The sequence below is a fragment of the Panthera leo genome, chromosome A2 (assembly GCF_018350215.1).
Source record: "Panthera leo isolate Ple1 chromosome A2, P.leo_Ple1_pat1.1, whole genome shotgun sequence".
In the NCBI taxonomy this organism is placed as follows: domain Eukaryota; kingdom Metazoa; phylum Chordata; class Mammalia; order Carnivora; family Felidae; genus Panthera; species Panthera leo.
The window spans coordinates 38,081,277-38,101,302 of NC_056680.1; the positions used below are offsets into that span (position 1 = coordinate 38,081,277).

At 39.9% G+C, this 20,026-nt stretch overlaps 1 protein-coding gene across 11 annotated transcripts in view; it reads right to left on the reverse strand.

Moving 5' to 3' along the window:
* FOXP1 (forkhead box P1) overlaps positions 1 to 20,026 on the reverse strand; it is a 465,483-nt gene that overhangs the window by 44,162 nt on the left and 401,295 nt on the right. For all 11 annotated transcript variants that reach the window (XM_042929976.1, XM_042929970.1, XM_042929971.1 and 8 more), the window contains one exon: positions 8,859 to 8,963. In XM_042929976.1, the coding sequence (XP_042785910.1) occupies positions 8,859 to 8,963 (105 nt within the window). The remainder of the gene's footprint in view (positions 1 to 8,858; positions 8,964 to 20,026) is intronic.

Consider the following 20,026-nt stretch of genomic DNA (forward strand, 5'->3'; position numbering starts at 1 on the left):
ATTAGGGCTCTTTTTTATAATGACACTGAGAGTCACAGTGCATAATTAATAGGAAATGAAATATTCAAATGGCCTCTAATGCAGCCCCTGAAATGCTGTTGAAATAGAAAGGGCTACGGAAAATGTGGAGGCATCAGGAACGGTTATGAACGTTGGCAGGTGTCATTTTTCCAGACCCAAATGGATGCAAAGATAAAATCTTGCTAAAATGCAGCTATAAAAACAACAGGCAACTGTAAATATATGTTGTTTGGTAGGACTGGATTTTCATTACTCGTCCTTTAATTTTTTGGTAGACTGCCCCAGTTTCCATTATTCCTGTAACCATCATAAGTTGAGACATCAAAAACCTGGCAGCATCTCCTAGCCAGTGACGTGACACTGAGATTCAGGAGCAGCAGTGGGTCTCCGTGAATAGAAATAGAATCAGAGGTACAGAGAAACAAATACTTGACTTAAAAAAAAAAAAAATCATAAGGATTATCTTTTACGAAGATAGGCAGTGGCCGGAAGAGCGAAGGAAATAATGCTAACCTTGGTGATTTTTATTCTTCTTCCAGACTATAATTTTCTGATTTATTCCATGCAGAATCCTAACCTAAACACATATTACTTCTGAGGATGGATACATTATCTGGGTCAAATGTATATGACCACAAAAACGAGAACAGAATCACATAGTCAAGACCTATTATGGATGGAAAACATGTTTGGAAAGAATGTGGCCCTGTTCACACGTCTCCAAAGGCCCGCCCTGGATAGGGTTGAGTTTAAGTGTATGAGGCACAATATATCTCTTGTTTATCGCCATATGGAAGAAGCGCATACGGAACAGACACTAAGAGATTAAAAAAACCTTCCAAAAATAAAGCAAGAAAACCCAAAGCAGAAAAGAAAAAGGAGAGTGCTTCCTTTCTGTGTGTGAGAGACGGGACTATTTCAACAGCTGATTCCACCCTCAAAGTATACAGCGCACATAAAATAAATACAGGTCACAAAAATTAACAAATCATCATAACTGCCTAATACATCCTGGGCTGGCTGCGGAAAAACAAGATCATTCTGGATTTATATCTGTAAGTATGGGATTTCCTGGACAGCTAATATCCACAAACAATCAAACACAGGAGGAACACGGGGAAAAAAGGCCGCATTATTTCAAATTTGAGCTGGGAGTCGTGATTTGTAAAGGGCTGAACAGGAACTAGAGTTGAAATTTGAAGCAAGGAAATTCTTCTACTAGGTACTGATGGACATTTCTCTGTTTCTCTTGGCTCTGTACAGGTTTTTAGGTCACTGGGTTTTGAAATGTGGATGCCAAATGAGAATCTCACCAGCACAGAAACTTTGAAAAGGACAACTAACTTAATCCCTCAATTTAAATAAAATAATAATAATAAAAAAAAATCTAATGATACTTCACTCAAGAGTCAGAGCTTTTTATGAGACCTGTTGCCAATATTAGTGTCTTGGAATGATCTCATCTTTCATCCTGGCGAAATTCCAACACACAATTTCATTAACCCAGGTACTGCAGGTGATAAAACTCATTTTTCCCTAAAGAGACAGCTAAAAAGTACCAGTTATACATTTATGAAGTACCAGCAATCAAAATTATGGATTTTCTAAAAGGTTTTTAACTACTTTTATTGAAAGGAAAATCGCTGTCTCAGACTTTTGTGACACTGCTGCTAATAATAAATTTTACCATTTAGACATGGCCATAATATGGTAGACAGTGTCAATAAAAGTATGGAGCAAAGATGATCCCTGTCTTTTAAGTAATGCCTTCTAATTACACACCGGAAATGATCACGTGAAGTACGTAACTAATGGCTCTTAAAAGAGAAGAACGCACAACGATGTATCTGTAGCGACACAACGTCCTGTATACATGATACTCCGGTACATGCAGACTTCACTGCACTGAGTAGACATTTACGAAATGTTTTCTCTAGTGCTTTCGAAGTCTACGAGAAAAAAATAAATTTAATTTGCATTTTTGACAAAGGTCTGTTTGCTGGGGAAAAAAATGGGTTCAAAGGTTATCTGCTTCTTTTTCGAGCAAGGTGGTGGCACTGAGCCTGTTACCTTTGGCAAAATTGTTTAAACTTTTCCATCTAATATTCTATAGATCACTAGAGGGCACTGTGGTATTTAGGCCACTCTGACCTCTCTGAGTACTTGGAAAGGTCTTGAACTCCTGAACAATGTCAGAAAGGTGAAAGGGCGGACTTTTCAGGGGGATAAAAATGTGTGCCGGTCCCACCCACTTTTTATTTTTCTAAAGCAATTCAAAAATGCAGGAGAAGTACAAAAGTCAAATTCATAAAAATACTGAGCTCCTCTTAACGCTACTCAAAGACCTGTCACCTGGGATCTGAACGGGGACCAGCATCGTCCCTGTGTTCTTGAGATTTAAATGGTGAGGCTGGAGGCTTGGATCTGCACACACCCGACATACTAGAGGGCTGTTCCCTCCACATGTGCTCCAGCCTCCTGCACTAACTGGAGGCGATTTCACTGCAGAACATTCAGGCATGCAAACCGAGAGCCACAAATGGTTTGAAACAATTTATGATATCCGGCCTCCTTCGACATGTATTAGCATATACCTGGTTTCTTTAACATACACTTTGTTTTTCCAAAACCACAAACATCGTTGCTGGAACTTCATGTGGAAGTGCTTAAGGGGCGGAAAGTTAACACCTTTGTGATCCTTGCAGCCTCACGGTGGCTGTTCAACAAAAGCCTCTTTGTCAAGGTTTTCTCGAGATGTTTTCTTAACATGTTCCAAGTAGTTTTAGGCAGGGAACTAAAGTAAACAAGATGTTACCATGATAAAAACACTTGTGAAAACATTACAGGGCGCACTTAGTAGTTTCTTTCACATAAAACTCTTCACAGTTTTGAGAAGTAAAATTCACAGAAAAAAAAATTTTTTTTAAAGCCAATGACCGATGAAATGTCCTCTACTGTCTACAGTCCTCAACCTTTTGGAAGGGTCAGAGTTCTGTCCCATGGGCATTTCCCTCATTTTTCTTCTCCTAGGCTTCTATTAGAGCACAGAGCAAATTTACCTGGGTTTTAATAAACAATATACATTTGACCAACACGCACAGGCATTGTTTTGATCACTGTGCACAGTGTTCTTCTTCAAGAGAAAAGCACGAAAAATACAAACAAAACAAAAACAAAAATTCCTTTCAAATGGATACCAAGCAAGGACGCAAATTACACCCTTCTGAGATGTTACACAAATGACCACCAACAAGAAAAACTAGGGATAGATGGAAATATTTTCCCCAAGCACATAGGACTACCTTGTATTTGTGAAACTGGGTCTGTGCCTGATTTTACATTTGAAGTCAGAAACGGGAAAATGTGGTCATGATTTAACCTTCAAATCCACTCTCCACCTTGTCAGAGAATGATAGGAGCCCCTTTTGAAAAAGAACAAGGGAAGAAGTATAAATCCGTGTTTTCACTGGGAAAGGTTGTGTCTGCAGCCTGGTTTGAAGAAAAGCAACAAATGATCCAAGTGGGGACAGAATGGAAGAACGCGGGGAGCTTCACCTATCTGGAGAGGCTCGGGTTTGTTTTTGTTTTGCTGCTCCCAGAGGCTGGGAAGCAATGCAGGGCTGGAGGATTTCATTAGACTGAGTAGGAGCGCCTGCTGGTCTCAGCGCTAACAAATACAACAGTCACATGATAACTCGTGGTTGATGGGTTAAAAAAAAAAACAAAAAACACCAACACGAAAACTGCAACTTGTTTTGAGAAAAAACAGGGAAATAAATGCATACAATGGACTGGGTATCTGCTGATTCTGATAAAGCGTCCCTCTGCTGGCTGTGGGGGAAAGACAACAGGATGGTTATTTGTACAGTATTTATCTTTGAAATCAAGGGCCCTGTGGTATACCTCACCTTGGGAACAAACACTGCAGAATGATCACAGAAAAGTGTCAAATCTCTGGGTTTGATTTACCAATAGTTATGATATTTCTCTCTCAGGAGGGAAAAAAGAATATGCCTCATTTTTAGACCCATGAGTCTCCCCTCCCTTCCTTTAACCTCCCTCTCTGTGAACACTGGCATTTTATTGTCAGATGGGATTTTTATCCTGAATAACTGATCTTGGCCTCTCTAAAAGTTATCTCCTACTAGCCTCAGCAACAGAGGATCAGAAAACAGCTACCACGCAAAGTCACTTTCCCCTTTCACACTGAGCCCTAAAAACCAGGTGGAAAGAGCCCAAGCCCATCTAAGTGTAAAAACTGTGGATGGTGAATGAGGTAACAGGGCAAGGCATGCATGGGTGTTTTCCCAAAATGTGAATAAATCTAAGGGCTCTGTGAATACAAACTAAAATAACCCAAGACAGCAATGGCTAAGGAAATGTAAAAAGATTTCTCAGCTAAAAACGTTATGACACCAACAAGTTTACTCCAGGTCAGAGGTCAGCATTCTAAACACCCATCCCTTACACACGGTCCTATGGTTGCTTTTACGCTACAAAAGCAGGGGTGAGTAGTTGCGAGAGACTGTACAGACTGCAAAAATCTACCCTATTTACTGTCAGATCCTTTACAGAAAAAGTTGGCCGCCCCTCGCCCCTCCATCACACTGGATTGTGTGGGACTTTTGGCAAGAAATTTATGGTGACAAATATTAAAGATTAGTCTCTTCTGACATGTTAATGTTCTGCACGGTTACAACATCTTCCCTAGGAATGCTCAGAAATGTTCGGATATTTAAAATTATCCCTCTTTTAAACATGTACTTGAGGGCATAGATAAGAAAAAAAGGACTGATACATTTTTAAAGAGTGCCTAGTATGGGTCAGGCACTTTATGTGATGCGCCTTTTAATTCTAACAACCTCGAGAGGGGGTCACTAATACTGTTATCCCCAACTACACGTGCGGATACTGATGCTCACACACGCTGTGTGCCTAGCTCAAAGAACACACTGATACCAAATGGCTTCACTACCCCATCTGCCTTTTCTTCGAAGCTCTTTCTACACCTATGGCATGAAGTTGAAAACATATAGTTAATAAATGGTGATGCTTCTAACCCCGTGGTCGCAGGACTGCTTGGATTTGGATCTTCACTCCACTTCCTGCTGGCTGTGTGACCTTGGGGAAAATCACTTGACTTCTCTGTGTTAGCTTCCTTAGCTGTAAGTTGAGAGTAATACCTTAATATTATCACTGTTAGGTGGGGTGAGGATTAAATGGGTCATACAGCTGACTCTTGAAAAACGTGGGGGTTAGGAACGCTGACCCCTCCTCACCCCTCAGGTAGCAAAAATCCATGGGTAACTTTTGACTCCCCCCCCCAAACTGAACTGCTAATAGCCTACTGTTCATAGGAAGCCTTACCAACAACACACGACGTCGATCAACACGTTACTGTGTGTTGTTATGTATTATATACTATATTGCAATAAAGTAAGCTACAATATAAAGTATTAAGAAAATCCTAAGGAAAGGAAGTATTTCTAAAACTGTATTGTGTTTATTGAGAAAACAAATCTGCATGTAAGTTGATCTCCACAGTTCAAATCCATGTTATTCAAGGGTCAGCCATATATATAAAGTACTTGGAGCTGACCCTGTGGCACAGTTCTGAGTTGTTTAATTATAGACTCTTACTAGGGGAGCATAAAATCAGGGGATCAAAAGATAAGTGGGGAAAAAAATCTAGAACGCAACAACTAAGTCAAGGTCAGAGCAATGCTACATTTTGTTGACTAGAAGTGCCTTGGAGAATCCAAGTACTCCTAGTATCAACTTGCTTAAACCATAAGACTGTTATGTCCCTCTATAGAGTGAGAATGGAAAAGAAGAGTGAGCCCACAAGAGGTGCTTCCAGAATCTACAAATATGGCACACTTTGAGAAGAAATGCTTAAAACATCACTTCTCATCAACAATGACTCCACGATGACATGATTCAAAGAGGCCATGTGGTTTCTGTTTGACCCACACGATATATGGTAGCTCTTTCAGTCCAGTTCAATGGAAAGCAAAGTTGGTTTCACGAGAGCCAATTTGATTACTCTTTAGACTGCACACAGATGTGGGAGAAGCGAATCTGCAAGAAGACTAACTTATTTTCCACTACATTAAGCAAGACACTGAAACCTGAAGACAACTCTGAATTTCCCAGAGCTAAAATCATGCTGTAGAGGAAACTCAGAATCCTGAATTTGTCATATATGGCCAATCAATGGGTAACTCAAGAAATCATTAAGAGAGCAGTGAGTTCGAGGGTTTTTTTCTTTCACGTTCAGCATTTACTCTCCCATTTCTGGTTTATATACTTGTTTTTCACACTTGGGAACCAAATCTCTCATCCCTAACCCCCATGTGGTTCACGTGGGGTGAAGGGTGAACGTCTCTATGTGCTCTGGAGGTGGCCATGCGATGGAAGGAAGGCTGGCTACAACACTGTGACTGGCTCAAAGCTGGAACACGTGACTCAATCTGGGTCACTGGGTCAGGGGGAGCCTGCTCGGGACTACTGGTGGACGACAGAAAAAGAGGTGCACTGTGAGATGGATCAACTTGTGGCATATAGATTTGTCGTCTTTAGTTCTACTTGGAAAGAGCCTAAGAGTGAAGGCAACACAGAAGAAAACCAAGCCAACAGACACAAAACCAATGCTCCAATAGGCTTGTTTAAGCTTCTAGATCCAGCCATGCTTGAGGCGGCTATCCCACTGGACCTCCTAGTTATAAGAGCCAATTATCACTCCCCAACTCCCCCCTGCCGTCTTGGGGGGGAGGGGAGAAAGGGGTTAAACCAGGTCTGTAGCTTACAAGCGGAAGTCTTCTAACAAACAGAAGTCATTAAGTACTAAGAAATAAACAGGCAACCATGGCAGGTTCATAGTGGCTACCCAATCCACTGAGCAAACATGAACCAAGAACATGTCGCGTCACGTGCAAAACCACAATAATTGACAGATGGTTTCCTATAAAGATCCAGGCTCCAAATATCCTTAAAAGGGGATTTTTTAAAAAAAAAACAACTCATTAGTCTAGGCCCCAATTTTCATGATCATTAGATTCTTTTCTTTCGTACGAGGTTGGTTTAAAATTGTGCTATCTCATTGTAGGGGCACAAGAAAAAAATTACATATATATATATATACATATATATATATATGTGTATATATATATAAAATTGTCAGCTTAGTGATAAATGGACTTCTGATTTGAGGTTGAGGGTGGAAATACTCTGATTATTAACAACATTTTTTAAATGGATCATACTGAAAAACTGCCTTTTTCCCTTTGTGGCTCTAAAACTGATACACCAAGAATAGTCATAGCAATTGTGTATTTTTAAAGACTTTATGAAAATAAATCCTATTTACAGATGGTTATCAACCATTCTAGAGATAAGTGAAATTAGCACCAATGTATTTATCAAAGCTAGCACTGGTGAAGAAGGTGAAATCAGAATTTGAAAGTGGTTTCTGCCAAAGTCTTTTTCTCTCATTATCTAAATACAATTAGGCAAAAACAAAACAAAGATTTATAATGAGTGATTTATAAGAGAACAAAGCCCAATAACACAACTAGCTTGAATCAGAATAATTGTAAAGGGCTTTTGCTTACTTTAAAGTATCACTGCCCTTGATTGTTCATATTTAGGAACAAATTTTAGGCATCTCTTGTAAAAATTTTTTTTTTAAGCACTTAACTTTCTAATGACTACATAATGCTCATCAAGTAAATTATTAAAGCTGGGAAGCTCTGAAATAGATTCACAGTCTTCATGAATTAAAACACCCTATCAGTGAAACTCCTTTCAGGTAAACAATGAATGGATCTTTAATGGTACGTTCTTAAAACAGTTGTATGCAGATCCATAAGGCTAAATACAGAGACTGCTTTAAGAATATACAGACCACACAAAACTAAAAACCTGTACACAAATCAGCTGTTTTCTATTTCTGGGGGCTTGAATGAGAGGGAAAAGCCAAAAGCAAAGACCTCCCAACTCCCAATCTATAAGCCATCACGAAGTCAGACATAAAGGAGTGATACACGTGCATATGTTCAGTTATTGTGTAATATATAAATATACTAAATACAATGTATTATTATATTCAGCCCATCTGCCAATGATTCGGTGATACTACCGATAAATTTATGGGGTGTCAATAACACAGGGCAGTTTAGTCTGAGATGATTAATCTATCATTTCTTTACAGAGATACTTTAGCAATGTTACAGACTTAAGTGGGATAATCCAAGTTTTCGTCATACTTTAATGGTAGAAATTAAAGTTACTCCATTCTCCCCCTAAGGACAAGAATTGGAACTAAAGTCAACACCAGGATGGAAAGGTAGGAAGCAACTTGGCAGCATTTCCTTGGCACCCATTTCTTAAGTGTGTAAGTCATGTGTATAAAAATGAAGGGGACCAGTCACTAAGCTGCAACTGGCCGTGAAGTGACAGCAGTCTTGTAAACTTAAGAGTATGTCAGTGACTCAGTATGCAGACCAATGAATACAAATGAAAACTAAATTCTGGCAAATTTAGTACTGGGAAAATTTTTATTTAATCACTGTCATCCTGAGGAAACGGGTAAACGATAGACTCTTACCAAGAGCATCAAAACTACCCTTGGGTGAACCTCTTTTGCCCTTTACCATCTACCCTCCGCAGATTCTGGGACTATTCCTAGGACAATGTGCTAGCTCTTAGGATCTAGAGTCCATTCTCAAAATGGGGGTGTGAAACCCTCCATCAAAAAGGTATTTTATAAGGAAAAGCATGAGCAGTGGGAGGTGATAGCTATGTAAGAGAAGAAAGCGATATAAAATCATTCTTACTTCAGAAATGATTGGAAATCTTCGCACACTGCTTCACAGCCTGGCCACTTGCATACACCATGTCCGTAGAGAGGATGGCTATGGGGGTGCTCCTCGTGGGACAAACTGAAAAAAAGCACACACGCACACACACACACAAAAGGACAAGAGAATGAATTTGTTGCCAAGAACCATCCCAACAGGCTTAAAAGGCAAGAGGAACCCACATGTCTGAAAGTGGACATGGAGAAATCTAGGGTTTCTTTTCCCCAGGCATTTACAAATTAATTCTGCATTGTTATCTAAAAGCAAGAGTTAAATTCCAGACTGTGACTAGTCCAATGTTAGAAATGTACCACCACGTATGAAAAGTGTTTGACAGGCTTTTGTTAGAGGCAAAGCTCTCTACTCAAACTGTGAAGGATTCTTTAAAAAGCTAGAATTTATCATTTAATCTACATAATGAAAATGATCAAATCTGTACTTGATTTTGAGATTCTCTTGCTGTTTTCTACCCAGGATATTATACATTTTCCTCCTCCCTTCCACTAGAAAACTGCTTTCACATAATTGTATGATCTTTTCACAAATTAATTTTATCAAGCACCGAATAGAGCAATTAAATAATTTAGCATCAAATAACTTAGCAAGACAAATATATCCAAGTAGATGATTAGCTTAAAAACACTAGCGACAGCAGGAAGATTACATCCCTAAAATTATAGACACCACGACTGAGAAGAAACTTGGCATGAACATAAGGGGTTAATCCTTCAGTGGGGTTCCAATCAATATGTAATGATTTGACCACAAGGATCCAAGTCATGGGATGCTTTGATCCACACCATGTGGTGCTTGGGGAAGTGTATCTGTTGCACTCGCTGATGATCCATATTCTCAAATATTTTCTCTATTAGATTTCTGCATCCAGACTTCTTTCAGACAAATTATTTTTACAGTCATTTCCATAACCTTAGATTCCATCAAATAGAAATGTAAAACTAACATTGAGAGTTCTGTTTCATACTCAAGCACATTCTCTTCAAGGAAAGGGCTATTTTGCAACTTATTCCAGTGTCTGTGATTCTGAAGTTGAATCATGACTCCATACACATACACGCAAGCGCACACACATGTGCAGCTTGTAGATTACCACAAGGATGCGTATTCACATATTATCGATCGTTTCACTTTCACAGAGCAGACATACACAAACGCCACTTGTCCCTGACTTACAATGAATCCGCATTTGGCATATTACCAACAGTTAAACTAAGGAGCACTAAGAGTAAAAACACATGTGCATAGAACTACACCTTATCAAAGATCAATAGGTCTATCTATGGCTTTTAAATAATTATGTTGGAAATTTAACATAATCTGAAAAGAGCAATCAGCTTTTTTTTTTTTTTTTTTTGCCTTTAAATAGAAAATGAATCTGGAAACCAAAAAAAAAAAAAAAAAAAAAATTACACAAGTCTTACTGATAAAGGTGCCCCTCATGAGAGAAAAGAGTAACACAAGTGAACGAAGGTAGCTCTATAATGAGAGGTACACAGCCCCGTGGCCAAAGGATATTCTCTAAGCAGTTAAGAGGGCAAAAGTCCACCGGACCAGTGGAAAGGATTACTACCAATCCAAGATCATCTTCAGATTTTTTTTAATGTTTATTTATTTTTAAGAGAGAGAGAGAGAGAGCCAGAGTGAGAGCAAGAGAGGGCAGAGAGAGAAGGAGACACAGAATCTGAAGCAGGCTCCAGGCTCTGAGCTGTCAGCAGCGAACCGGATGCAGGGCTCAAACTCACAAACCGCGAGATCATGACCTGAGCTGAAGTCGGCCGCTCAACTAACTGAAGCCATCCAGGCGCCCCACATCTTCAGAATTTTTAAACAATATATTAGAAATGATGACCTAAGATGATGTTAGTGTAACTATTTTGGTAATCATGTCATGATACATGTAAGTCAAATCATTATGCTGTACAACTTATACAATGCTCTACATCACTTATATCTCACTAACACTAGAAAAATAGATATGATACAAAAACAGAATTTCAAAAAATTACTGACAATATTTGAAACTAAAGAGTCCTTCTAAGGACTGAATTCTCAGCTATTCTGAGGGAGGGAAACCATTGAAAATGAAAACTATTCCTATCAATAGCATAGAAAGAAAAAAAAAAAAAACCTAACCATAGTTATGTTCTTTACCAACTTAAGATTAATTAAAATATTTTCATAATGTTAAAATTTTTTATATCTATAAAAATATATAATACACATTTTTCAGAAATTGAGGCATGAAGATTTCTATCACCCATTTATAAATATTTTCAAAAATGTTTACTGAGGGAGAGAGAGCATGCACGTGTGAGGCGGGAGGAAGGGCAGAGAGGGGAGAGACAGAGGATCCAAAGCTGACTCTGCACGGTCAGCAGAGTCAGATGTGGGGCTTGAACCCACGAACCGCGTGACCACGACCTGAGCCGAAACTAAGTCAGAAGCTTAACCGATTTAGCCACTCAGGTGCCCCTCGTCCTTTTATATTTAACCTAATCTTGTTATTAAAGAATTTCTGTTATCGACTAGTCTTCAAAATCCTTATTTACTAAAGCAAAAAGCCCACCATAAACCATCTTAGCTCTAGTTACATACTGAAATTGGTCAAACCATCCCTCTATTTTGGACACTGAGACTCCCTTCGTGTTTCATACGCCTATGAACAATGTTAAAAATAAAATTTACCAGGTCAAACATCCCAGTATATAACTGATTTTTACAAGATGCATTCAGACAAATGGAATGAGTCAATTAATGAGTACTCAGTTTTAAAATTCACTATGAATATTCTATCAAGTTGCTCTCGAGAGATGCTGCATGCCGACTATGTTCTTAACCATTATACATACTTTGTGTAATTCCTTAAGTTGGAAACCAAACGCCTCAACTGGTTAGGGTTTAAAATTAATACCACTAGTTAAAAACTGCCAACGGTTATTCTTCTGTGCTTTTTTTGTTAAGCGGAGAGTGTCCTGAAACTAACAGTATGAAAGAAAATGGTAGGTGTTTGCTGGAGGAATTTATGATTACAAATAAAATATACATGATTTAACATGGGCTCTGCCATCCCTTCTCCCCCGACCCCATCTCTCTGCTTTTTGGTTAGGTTATTTGTGAAGACCCCGTGGCCTGAATAAAAACTACTCTGCTCCAAGAATTTATTTTTAGTTCAACTTGGTATCCTTATTTTTCAAAGTGAGAACAAAGGACTGTCCACTAAGACTTTATAGAAAGACAAGGCTCCCAGAACTAAAGAAACCCAAAACCCTCACACACATGTACATAGTTACATACTCAGAATACCTCTTGAAAACTTGCCTCTACATTAAAACAACATTTACTATGAAAATAAGATATGCTCTTATTTTCCTCAGTTCACACAGCGATAACGCTGAGACGGCTACTAAAGAAAGTCCATTCCCCTGCCACCCTATCCCCACTCCACACGGAATTAACCCACCCTAGATAATAACACTGTTAACATCTGGTACGTTATTGTGCTTTTTCTTCTAACACATCACTAGTTTATGAAAATGGAAACATACTATATACTGCCACCTGTTTTTCATGTTTGATATATAATTCAATACTTCTATTTATTTTGTGCGTCTCACAGATACTTTTATTCATGCTGTGAAGGAAAAAATACTGTTTTAAAAAATTTTTACTTATTTTTTGGGAGTGGTTTGGGAAGGGCAGAGAGAGAGGGTGAGAAAATAGAAGCAGGCTCCAGGCTCCGAGCTATCAGCACAGAGCCCGACACGGCGCCTGAACTCACAAACCATGAGATCATGGCCTGAGCCGAAGCAGGAAGCTTAACCAGCTGAGCCACCCAGGCGCCCCTGAAAAAAAAGCACTTCTAAAAGTGTTCAGTGATGGATGTTCCACAACGCAGCTTACTGCAATTTACAGCCAGACTGGTGTTCCCAGCTAACATGTGTTCCAAGTAAAGCTGGTTAATGACGACCACGAGCAGGTGTAGGACTGGAAACTTTGAAATCTTTACTTCCTTTTTTGAAAAATTAATAAATTGATTAATTAAGAGAGAGAGAATAGCTCAAGTAGGCTCCACACTCAGTGCAGAGCCTGAAGCAGGGCTTGATCTCATAACCATGAGAACACGACCTGAACTGAATTCAAGAGTCCGACACTTAACCGACTGAGCCATCCAGGCTCCCCTAAATCTTGACTTCATTTATCAGCACTCCTGATTCCACAAAAGATGAAACCCAATCAACCCCATTCCTAACCAAATGTCCTGGTAAACTTAGGTACAGTAGGGCTTCATGGGGATCCAAACATTTTAATAAGGTTTTGAAGCATCCTGGTGCGCAGGACCACTGGCTCAGGCCACCATGACCTGCGTGGCCAGTGAGTATAATTGGATACTTTTAAATACATGGTTGTCTGAAATAAAATGCTAGGCTTTGAAAGGAAAAGAAACAGGCTAGCAGTAGTGCTCTGACAGAGCATCTCTGGAAAAACCCGTAAGGAACCACACTGTCAGAGGTGGTGAAGAAACGGAATTTTCACCATGTCACGTTTGAAGTTTTTATTTTATGCACTGTAGGAAGGCTGTGCTGTTCGACTGTTATTTTTTTTCATTTACATGTATGAATACATACCTATATGTGCACACATGACAAAATCAAGTGCTACTCAGGACTCAACTTTGAGACTGCCATCTTCCTTGACAGTGGCACAGCAAAGCACACAGCATGGGTGGCTGAGTCCAGCTCCTGGCCTTTCAAGCATGCTGTGTGGTATACCAGCTGTACTTGTGAATGGGAGCTTTTCTGTTTCACTAGAAATGTGGAACAAACATTTATATTCTGACTTCCTTTTGGGATGGGCAAAAAGCGAAAGAAGTGAAAATGAGTAAAAAATGTTTTTTAACTTGAATTATTTATACATGTTTATAGGCTGAAACATGGTGGAAGACGGCAATCCAAGGACCCAACGGTCAGGTAAAATCAGTGAGCCCAATCATTTCAATAAGCTGTCCTAGGTAAACTCAGCAACGTTTTGCAAAGTATATACTTCCGGAAAGCTGCCAAAGCCAAGGATGAATAAAGACATATTTGGTTTTGAAGGGATTTAAAAATGTTGGTTCAAACTTAAACTTTCAAAAATATAGAGTCAACTTTTTAATAAATTATTTTTTACTACAAACTCCCAGGTTAAAAATCCCAGGGGCAGGGATTGCATCGGACTCATCTCCACACACTCACATAGGACATGGGCTCAACAAATGTTACATGGATTCAGGAATAAGAGACAATAAATAATTATGCTAGGCTATTGGATTTTGCTGTGGATGTATCATTCACTTAGTGTTTGCCTTTTTTTTTTTATTCTTGAAGGTGAAGGCCAGAATGATGCCTATCCACTTGAGAAAACAGGGTTGTGACACCTTCTTTTATTTAATTTTACTTCTAATAATATGAAATACAAATAGTGTGCAGTCAAGAAAAGCCAGGTGATTTAAACTGCTCTTAATAATCCTTGGTATATAAAAATTAAATGATTTTTTTAACACGAGAACAGTGACAGCATTTCAGATTAGAGAGAACCAACTTGCCATAAATACGATTACATATAAGTATGTAATAACAATTCCTGACCTTACATGATATCACACACAGTATATGTTCTTCTGTATGGTGTAATGGTGTCATTTTCAAAGACATTTATTTAAGAGTTTTTCCTATTTATTCTTCTTATGTCAAAGTATACCCGCCAGAGTCCTAACTTCAATACAGACTTGAGCCTCTGAGAAGATTTTTTATTTTATTTTTTAAATGTTTATTTTTGAGAGAGAGACAGAGCACGAGTGGGGGAGGGGCAGAGAGAGAGGGAGACACAGAATCTGAAGCGGGCTCCAGGCTCCGAGCTGTCAGCACAGAGCCCGACGCGGGGCTCCAACTCACAGAGTTGAGATCATGTGAGATCATGACCTGCGCTCAAGTCAGATGCTCAACCGACTGAGCCACCCAGGTGCCCCCTTCCAAGTTTACTTCTTAATGACAACTTGAAACTGCAATCATTCAATTCATCTACTGCAACTAAGAACAATTTCTCATTTCAGTCCATTCTCTTGAGTGTCCGTATTAGTCCTGTAAGTTAGTTTTCTGTAGGCACACCTCACTGTACTCAGTGTCAGCCAACTTAAAGGCAGTTCCCCTTTCGGCTGACAGCGCACCCAGCTTCTCCTGTGCCCTGACCCAGGTTCTCCTGTTTCTTTTCTGAGTCTACCCCAATTTGTGTTTTCGCTCTTTTCCAAGTGTGCTCTGTTTTCTTCCTCTCCAGATTCCTGACTTGACTGTAAACAAAAGTCTGCATCTGTGTGCACTACTTTTATAGTTTCCCTTTGTCACGCTCCCCCCAAGTTAACCCCAAATTATAAAATGTATTTTATTTCACTGGCATGTTATTTTATTAATCGAGTTGTGAAAGACTGCTGGTCATTCTCTAATCACTCAAAATTGTGAAATATGGGGGCGCCTGGGTAGCTCAGTTGGTGAAACATCTGACTTGGGCTCAGGTCATGATCTCATGTTCCTGAGTTCAAGCCCTGCATCGGGCTCTCTGCTTTCAGCACTGAGCCTGCTTCAGATCCTCTGTCCCCCCTCTCTCTCTGCCCATCCCCTGCTCCCACACTCTTTTTTCCTGTAAAAAAATTTTTTTAAATAAAAAAATTGTGAAATATGTTTTTCTTTTTTAAGTGTTACTGAGAGATTCATATACCATACGATTCACTCTTTTAAAGTATATAATTCAATGGTTTTGAATATGTTCAGAGTTGTGTAACCACATCGCATATAATTTTAGAACATTTCTATCACACCAAAAAGGAATCCTATACCCATTAGCAATCACTCCCCATTTCTTCTCAACCTTCAGTTCCTTCCCACCACTAATCTTCTGTTTCTAGACATATGCTTATTCTGGACATTTCATATAAACACCATCATACAAGATGTGCTTTTTGTGTCTGCCTTCTTCCACTTAGCACAGTGCTTTGGAGGTCCATCATCCCTGTAGTGTATATAAGGGCTTCATTTCTTTTTTTCAGCTGAATAGTAGTATTCCACTGTGTGTGTGTGTGTGTGTGTGTGTGTGTGTGTATCCATTTTTTGTGTATGCATAAAATTTTTTGTGTATGTCCATCAATTTATCCATTGATGGACATTCGGGCTGTTTCCACATTCTAGTTATTGTGAACAGTGGTGATATGAGAGTGCAGGTATATGAATGAATACATGTTTTCAATTCTTTTGGGTGTATATATCTAAGAACAGAACTGTCGGGTCATGGGGTAACTCTGGTGAACACGTGGAGGAACCACCAGACCAGTGTTAAAATCAGCCGCACTACCTTATATTCTAACCAGGTTTATTTGAGGGTTCCAATTTCTCCATATCCTTGCCAAGACCTGTTGTCTTTAACCTTGCCACCTCACTGCATGTAAAGTGGTATTTTTTGTGTTTCTGATTTGTATTTACTTACCATTTAATACTGTTGAGCATCTTTTCATGTGCTGTGCTTTTCATGTGCTGTGTATCTTCCTTAGAGAAATGTCTATTCAAATTATTTGTCCAGTTTTTAAAAACTGGGTCATTTGTCTTTTTACTCTTGAATGACGTTTTAAATATACATACATATATATTTATTTTTTTGCATCTCAGTTTCTCATCACAAAAATAATTTACAAATAGTTACTCCCATTTTGTGGACCACCTTGCCAGGTTCTTGATGGTGTGCTCTCAAGCACAAGTCTCTGATTTCGATGAAGTCCCATTTGTCTGTTTTTTCTGTAGTTCCATGTGATTTTGGTGTCACATCAAATAACCCACTGACTGATCTAAGGTAATGAAGATTTATTCCTATGTTTTCTTCTGAGAGTTCTGACTGTCACATTTATGTCTATCACTCATCTTAATTTTTGTGTATGGTGTGAGGAAGAGGTCCAACTTCATTCTTATTTTTGGCATGTTGTCCCAGGACCATTTGATGGAAAGGTCATTCTAGTTCTCTCTTCAACGAATTGTCTTGGCACTTTGTCAAAAACCAAGTGAACATAAATTCACTTTTGGTACATTTTGCACACAGGCACTGGGCAAAAATGACACACCTTGTGGATGAATGAGGAGGAGGTGCTTAGTGATTACTGACTGAAGGGACGAAGGTCGTCTATGCCTTCTAGTAAGGACTAACAGATCCTTACCGCTGCTGTGGAGCAGGAAGCTTTTCCCTTCTAAACTATTCCTCACCCTCTACAAAGACCCCCCCCCCCCAAACTGCAAGCGATCCCCTTGCTGCCACCTTCGACCACTTAGGAGCGGTTCTGCCTCCCTCTCTTCGCCACTGATCACCTCCCTCTTTCCCACCATTTGGCCTCTCATTCAGCCAGCCAAAATTAGTGGCATACTGACCCTGAGACAGGCACCGAGGTTACTACGGACGAAGACCAGTTCTCTGAGAAAATGAACTATTGCCTCCCTACGGCTCAAGTCTCTCCTGGTCTTTTTTCCAATTCTTTGCTCTCTTGTCCACGTGCACGTGCTTGCTTCTGTCCACCCCATTACCACTTCAGTCACAGAATCTCTCTCTCTCAGATCTGTCACAGCCCGTGATCTTGGCTGGGTGGCAAGGAGCTGCTCACTCTCTGCCAAAACATTTAACGACTCCAGATACCTCAGGTTTCCAGAAAGATGTTCTCCTGATACAGTTTCAGGACTACCTAGTACTTAAAAGTGCCTTACATTAAACTGTGATCATAACCACGGCAAGTGTCCATGAAAGCCACTTTTTTTTTTTTTTAAGTAGGCGCCACACACAGCATGGAGCCCAGTGGGGGGCTTGAACTCATGACCCTGAGATCAAGACCTGAGCTGAGATCAAGAGTCAGACACTTAACCGACTGAGCCACCCAGGTGCCCCTGAAAGCCCCTATTTTACAGCTTCTTCTTTTATTTGTTTAATTCTTTAATGACAACTTACACAGATATGGTACCACTTTCTCTCTTTCTCTCGCTTCACTTTTTAGTTCTTATCACATTTCCCTGCCTTCTACTCTGCTACCACATCCTAGTTTCAATGACATTTTAAGTATCAGACCAGGGATTTCTCAGGTTTAGAGATGGGATTATGAATTTGATTTCTGGTGATGAAGTGGTATCAGAAAACATGCCTTCAGATTTATTTATACCAAATGTTCATGAACTAACTGATACATTTATGATATATACAACATGTCGGTTTCCATGACACCAAACTAGGTGAGTTGGCTTTGGAACGCTATCACAGTGGACCTCATAATATGGAGTGATGCAGATGAACAGCAGAAGAGAAGATTACTTAAATCTCTCCCACGATGTTCCATGCTAGAGTTGATCCTTCTGACGTCTTTCCTACTATTGTGTATATCCTGCAAACCACGTGGAAGTCAAAGTCCCTTACGGAAAATAAAATGACAGGTCGAGTTTCTTCATGGGTCCCGCTGCAGTAAGAGGAGGAGAAGGTCTCACACCTGACTACAAACGCGCAAATGATGTGTGGGGAAAGGGGAAATGAGGATGCGAGTACAGCATCCTTTTTCCTGGCAGCTTTGTAAAAATGACCTTTCTCCTTTCACTTTCACTGAAAACACTTCAAGAAGCAGGCGGGCTTCTCAAGGCCCATCGAAAGCTGGGAGACGGCTCAGACGTTTTTCTAGCGTACTACCTTCATTTTGCTTTTCCCTCATTTCAGAAATACGCCATCCTACGTGTTTCTCTATTGGTTTTCCACAAGTACGTGGGCCAGCATTTCTATAACCTTACACAGAGAGAAGGGTGTTGGAGGAAAGCCCACGACACAGCCCAGGCTAGAGGGAGTGAAGATGGAGTGTCCACCACCTGGAACACACACACGCTTCTCTCTCTCCCACTCGCTCATGCGGTGAATCTTTGACTCTCCTTCCCCACAACGCTCATCATCTCAATTTTCTGCTGCTTTTCAAATCATGTTTAATTAGAGGATTTCACATTCCCTTGTGATATGATATTCATGAGTAAAACTTGCAATTGGAGTGACTGCGAATTAGTCTATTAAGTGCCAGATTTGTGCTTTTAAACAATGACTGAGATTATTGTTATTATCTGCTCTCAATATTGTGCCTCGAGATGTGAGGGCTACCTCAACTAACTTTATATCTCAAGTACAAGCTTTTAACTCCTTAGGTCCAGGAGTTTCCCCTCCCCCCTTGCATTACAGATTATCCTGTAAGAAATACAGGGTTTCTTTCCCTGCAATGGCCCTCAGGGCAGGGCCCACAAAAGCGGTGCGTGGGGTGAGTTCGAATGATATACAAATATCCTCACTTTCATAGTTATGAATTCAGGTTCATGTGTACTAGAAAAAAAACTCGACCAATACATCAGATTCATGACTTGTCAGTGTCACATTTTTTTTTTTTTTTTTTAAGTTGCGCTCCAATAGGGAGCCCAATGCAGGACTTGAACTCATCAACCTGAACTCGAGACCTGAGCCACCATAAGAGTCAGATGCCCAACTAACTGAGCCACCCAGGCACCCTCAGTGTTTAATTTTCATGAAATCTATTTAGGTTAGTCAGTTTTAAGAAAAATATTAAGTAATAATTAGTTAAAAGCTATACGGAAATATGACAATAACTGGCCACGGCAGGACTCAAAGTCAATGCTGACTGGGCTTAAAAGATGGATGCTTGTACGGAAGCATAAGGAAACGCAGCCTTCCTCTTCCATTGCTTTCCTTATAGTCATGCTTCTCAAAGTTTATTATGGATAGAAATCACTGGGATATCTTTTTAACATGCAGATTCTACTTTAGTACTTCTGGGTTGGGGCCCGAGACTGTGTATGTATGCAAAGCTCGTGTGTGATATCAATGGTGTGGGGCCACGGACCACAACTTGTATACCAAGTCTCTTGAGCGCTCCCTGTTCAGCATCTGACCTAAAAAGGACTGTTATTAAAGGAGCCTATCTGGCTTCTTAAAGGAGTGGTCATGGGGTGCCCTATTCACTGTGGGTTGACAAACAAGTTAGAGATGGATAAAAATGGAAAGGGGTGACCCTGGGCACTCCTCACCAAGCAAGAGTT